A 5514-nucleotide genomic window follows, 5' to 3' on the forward strand; every position below is an offset into this window, starting at 1 on the left:
TTTACTTATGACAGATGCTAAAAGAATCCATGTCCCCCCAAAAATAGGGGGGGCAGAAGAAAGGAAAAATATTTGCATTTAACAATATGAGTCTTTAAAAGCACATGCTTAAATTTAGAACAAATTTAGTTGAAGTATTGTATCTTTATTTTGATTTAAACTTCATTTAAGTCTTAAAAGAAGTTCGCAAACACATGTTGGAAGTAGCAGCCATAGAAGAATCATAACTTACTAGTCAGCTATTCCTGCTTCTGTTGGAACTGACATGTGATTTTTATTTCCACATTGTAGAAGAAAAATCTGTCAATTTCAAACCTTTATTGCACACAACACACTATTGACTTTTTCTGTCTTCAGAAGGGGCTTCGTTCTCTGAAGATACCTAATATTTTTCAGAAAATTTAAATAAAGATTATTTGAACTGATAGTTTCTTCTTTGTAAATCCAGGTCTTCAGATGTGTGCTCAGTGTGAACTGATGTCATATTATTCTCAGTACAACAATGTTTGTTGGGCTTATTATGTACTAAGGCACCCAGGGAAGCACATTACACCTACGAACTAATGTACTATTATAAAAATCTTATAGGAATTGCTGGTTTATTACCATATACAAGGGAGGAGCACATAGCTCCGTATTTTCTTGGCTGATACATTGTTACATATACCTGGTGTAAAATAATAGTAATTGAGAGTACAGTGAATCTCAGACTAAAGCAAGATCACTTTATTTTGAACAAGTTCCCAATTTAGAAAATGAACTTGAAATTTAGTTTTTAGAAAAACCGAAGAAAAAGAGAACAGGTAATTTAGTCTCTAAACTTCTTTCCCAAAGCATGTTCATATTGTATTATCCTGATAGGCCGTCTAGAGTGATTAAAGTGGCAATTAATTTGTGTCACACTTAAATATAATTTCAGAGACGAAGGCATTGTATTGCAGGATATACAATGATATGTTCTTGGGTACTGCATCTCTTGGGACAGTGTGTCCTTATATGTAAAAGTTGTGTTTAAGTTAATGCAAAGCGGACGTGAGATGAGCAAGTGCACTTTCCCAGTTTCATTAGGCAAGTGTTATCTGTGATACATTGTATGTTAGGGAGAAAAAAGCCACTCTGCTAAGAAACGCATGAATAGTTCATTTATCTGCTGATCCATTTGGGGGCATTATGGAACTCAAAGCCCGGAACAATAGGCACTATTTAATATTAAACAGGTTCTTAATAACCCGCCATTTCTCTCCATAGCTGCTTGAAGGTCCGTCCTAGACGTGCAGAGTTCCCGTGAAGTTGTAAGCTGCTCCCCAAGACCCAAGTGCTGTTAAATTTAGAAGTCATCCCGATCACCTGACTACCGGTGAGCCCCGATTAAGAATTTCCAAGTCTACCCTCGCCATTTCTCTCTATTTATGTTTACAGGCGCAGCTCACCGCCTGCCCCTGGGGTCACCACAAGAACCTCCTGGAGACCTGCTCTACTGAGGACGCTCTTCCAGGATAGGAGAATTCTCCACCCGAAAAAGACGGCACCCAGCTGGCGCCCACCCCGGGGCACATTGCAGTAAATGCCCGGCAGCGACTTCTCGCTTCTCCCTCCGCCTCCCCCATCGACCCTCTGCCGCCGACCTTTACGCCAAACTCCAGCGCGCCGTGAGATTCGTGTCCTCTCGGTCCCCGCGGGGCCCCACCCCTTCCCGGGTCGAACCCACGCTCCTGTCGAAGGCAAGGGTAGGTCAATTTACTGCCTGGAATTTGCCAGTTGATTCTCCCTTTCTACTCCAGATCCCCAATGCGGGGCTGTGCGGCGCGGAGTCGCCAGCAGCGGAGCAGACCCGGGAGCTGAGCTCTGGGAGACTCACACGCACGCCCGGAGGGACTGACCCCGGAGACATGCTCGGCCGGGAGAGGCGGGGGAGGGCAGGTCCAGCCGGGGGTCCCCTAGGGTTGGGGGTGGGCGCACCAGTGCTCCGCTAGCTCCTCTCTAGTCCTCGCCGCCGCCACCTCGCACAGGTCGGAACGCGCTCATTCCTTGGGCTCCTTTATGTTGGGGAGGAGGCAAGGGAGAGGGTCGGCCCTTGGTCAGCGGGCAGGAAGGGTAGATTTCACTTACACCTGACATTCCCTATTCTTGCCAGTTTCGCTGGGCAGATCCTGGCGATCTGGTTTGTTCTTCAGCAACTTTGTTCAGAAGGTTGGAAGGGAGGGGAAACGCCGAGGGGCCCCAGGAGACGCTGGCAAGCGGCTAGGATCGGGAGGCCGGGCTGGAGAGCAAGTCCCGGAGCGCCCCGCTGCTGGGCGCGCGGCTGGGAGGCGCCGCTGCCGCCGCGGTGATGCGCTCTGCTTAGCGGGACTGCCGGGGGCGCCTGAAGGCCACCGCTCCAAGGACACGAGGCCAACCGCTCCTTGCGCTCCGCGACTCAGACGCCGCCAGTGCCGGAGCCGAGCAGGCGAGCGGAGCTGCGGGGAGAGCCGGCGAAGGGTGGCAGGAGGGAGGGCGCGCGGGAGGCGGCCCCTCCTCGGCGAGCCATGCGTGCCACCGGCAGCTGAGGAGCCGCCGGGCGCCGCTGCCAAGTCTCTGCTCCGCTTTTGTCTTGCCCTCCAGTGAATGGGAAGATGGAGATGGATGTTGAGGGAGTTTCTCCGCGCCCGGAGCCCATCCCCCGCTCCCAGGGGGCTGGCGGAGCCTGCCAGGCGCCGCCACAGCTGCCCCAGCCCCAGCCGCAGCAGCAGCAGCTGGCTCAGGATGAAGTGCCCCGCGAGAGTGCAGGCGCTGAGGACAGCGACGATCCGGAGACGAGACCCAACGGCGAGAAAGGAGAGAGCAAGGTAGGTCCACAGTGTTGGCGCTGTGACACCTTTTGAATAAAACCAAGGAGCTCTAGTAGTGGCTGTCACTTTAACTCCTCCGCTCCCCAACCCCCTTCCCTCGTTTGTGTGGGGGTGGGGGTGGCAGATGTGGAGAAGGGGTAAGATTTCAGGGAATCCACGGGCGACAGTGACTTTCCAAACTGGAAGGCGTGTGCAGAAGTCTGTCCTGGTTTCGGTGTTCAGCGGTGTGTGCAGAGAAAAGTCTTCTTGGTACACGCGGTGTGATGCCTAGGGCAGAGCACAGCACCTCCCGAGAGCAGTGTGGAGACCTTTGCTTGCCCTCACAGTATAACCGAGGCTTATTTGGTGATATAGGTCTAAGGGAAACATGTCTCCGCGTGCTCTCAAGAGGCTTCTGAGATTCCTTGGAGGGAGGTGACATCAACCTGAAGATGGTAACAATGGGAGCAAAGTTTGACTCATTTGCAGGAATGAGACCATTGCTGAGCTGGAGGTTCTTCTCACCTGGCACTCTCTTACCTAGGAGGGCAGGGACCAAGTGCCGGGCAGCAGAGAAACCCTAAAAAATCTTTTCCAGCCCTGCTGTGTCATTGTAGACCAGGAGTTAGCTGCTACTTACCGTGGAAAGGGGAGTTCTTCAGGTAATTGGATTCCAGTAAGAAATGGCTCACATGCCATTCTCCCATGCTGGTGTTTCTTCTGAGAAAATTGTAAAGAAAATGCCATGGTGATATTAGGGCATATTTATTACAGTTTGCCTCTGGGCACAGTCTTCACACATACTTATAGTTTGTGGAAGCTAGTGCTGTTTAGTTGGATCTTCATCGAGTGTATATGGGTGTTTGCTATTCCATTTTTGAATGTCTGCTGATGTTAAAGAGAAGTTGGTTCAACAAATCAAAATATCGGTACCAAAGAAGAGTCAATCCATGTTCTCACCTTTGCTCACTTAAGGAAGTGTATGGGAAAATGGACAATTCTGCTTGCTAGAAATGAATTACATTGCATAAAGTGCTGCTCCTTGTAGATTGCTTTGGTTTCTGTTGGAGCTTCCCTAAGGTACTAGTGGATTAAACAAATCCCCCAAACTTGTCCAGATCACATTGAATGTTGCTGTTCTGTGTTTGGAGACAGGCTCACTTAACAAGTTTGGGTTTTCAAATGTTCAAAATTGTTTTGCATTTTGAAACTGAGCTAAGGATCAAAATTGTTGTTTATCTTTCAAAATCAATATTGTTATTTAAACGGCAGTCTACCAAGGAACTAGAATCTGAACACACTCTAGGCAGGACCGGGTGCCTTACAAATGCATACAAGATTTACATTGTGGAAACTATGATGAATTTTAATATCCTGATAGCCTCAGCTTTCCAGTCACTCTTGACTTCATGAATATTTAATTCTACCATGACTGCATATTTACTACTTTAAATGACTGTCTGCACTCAGTTTTATGAAATAACCAGAACTGAGCATCATATTACTTAATTGAACTTTAAGTCTCTTTTGCCAAATAGGTGTGGAGAATAATTAAAACATACAGTCAGTGCTGCCATTTCCATATTGTTGCTTCCTGTGCCCTGAGCATGAGAAATCCCTGCCATCAGCAAAATTCTGTGCTTATTTGCTTCCCTTTGATGCACCATGCAGACTGTCTAATGTTCTAATGGTTGTGAGGAATAAGGACGGCAATGCACTAGAAATATTACAGCAGGTGAAGACAGGACTGAAAGCAGGTTGATTACATTTAGTTAATTAGCATGTTCAGATAATTGAGTATTCCAGTGATGTGATTTGCTTCATGTTTGTCTGCAATTTCTTGAGGTGGAAACAAAATACTACTTTTTTCCCTCCAGGTGTTTGGTTTAAAAAATTATACCCCATCCTTCTCTTAATCCTGAAATCAGCTGTGTTAACCCTTTGGTTGTCGCTGGTACTCTCCTGGTTTTTCTAAGAGTGTGAGGACATTTGCTGTGTTTCAGACTTTCATAACTGTTTCTGTCTTTGATGGATACAAAGGCAGGTAATAAATTGATTTTTTTTTTCTTAGCAAATCTTTATTTCATTAGTGGGAAGTCCTTTGAGTGTGAGACCAAATTATTCTGTTGAAATATAAATGGAAGACAAACTGGGATAAAGTGAAATATGATTTTACCCAACTGTTTGGGATGAGGTGGGAGTGTTATCACAGTCAGGTTTAAAAATAGTAATGTACAGATATAATGTATTGGACTGCTAGGTTTTCTTCTTATGAGAATAATAAAATATGAATTTAAAAACTGAATTATTTACCTTAAATTCTTCTCCAAGTATTAGAAATGGAAGGTGAGTAGATAATGCCCCTTGAACTTAAAACATCACGGGGGGAATGGTTTTTTTTTTTTTAAGATTCTGGTTTGGGGCCATGATTTAGTCTTTCATGAATGTATGTCAGTTGTTCTATTGGAAAAGAAATTGGAGCTTCGTGCCAGATCGGCTTGTCTCCTAAATTGCAGGTTCACGGTCCTACGTCCTCAGAAAGTCTCTGAAATAGAAAGAGAGGTTAGAAAACTGGATCAGTCAAGGAATTTTTTACACCAGAGTTTCATGACATGACTGGCACTTTTGTCCTAGAATAACGATGTCTGATTCCTTCTCTAGCAACTTCTATTCCAAGACATGTTAAAAACTGCTACATAATACATAC

General features: G+C 46.1%; 1 protein-coding gene across 1 annotated transcript; it reads right to left on the reverse strand.

Annotated features, from left to right (window-relative positions):
* Positions 1-1629: 1629 nt before the first annotated feature.
* LOC128592040 (uncharacterized) lies at positions 1630-2802 on the reverse strand. Its single transcript, XM_053599876.1, is given in 2 exon segments — positions 1630-2173; positions 2176-2802. Coding segments are annotated over 2 exon segments (549 nt in total). The 5' UTR covers positions 2657-2802; the 3' UTR covers positions 1630-2105.
* Positions 2803-5514: the final 2712 nt, after the last annotated feature.

The sequence above is a fragment of the Nycticebus coucang genome, chromosome 8 (genome assembly GCF_027406575.1).
Source record: "Nycticebus coucang isolate mNycCou1 chromosome 8, mNycCou1.pri, whole genome shotgun sequence".
Classification (NCBI taxonomy): Eukaryota; Metazoa; Chordata; class Mammalia; order Primates; family Lorisidae; genus Nycticebus; species Nycticebus coucang.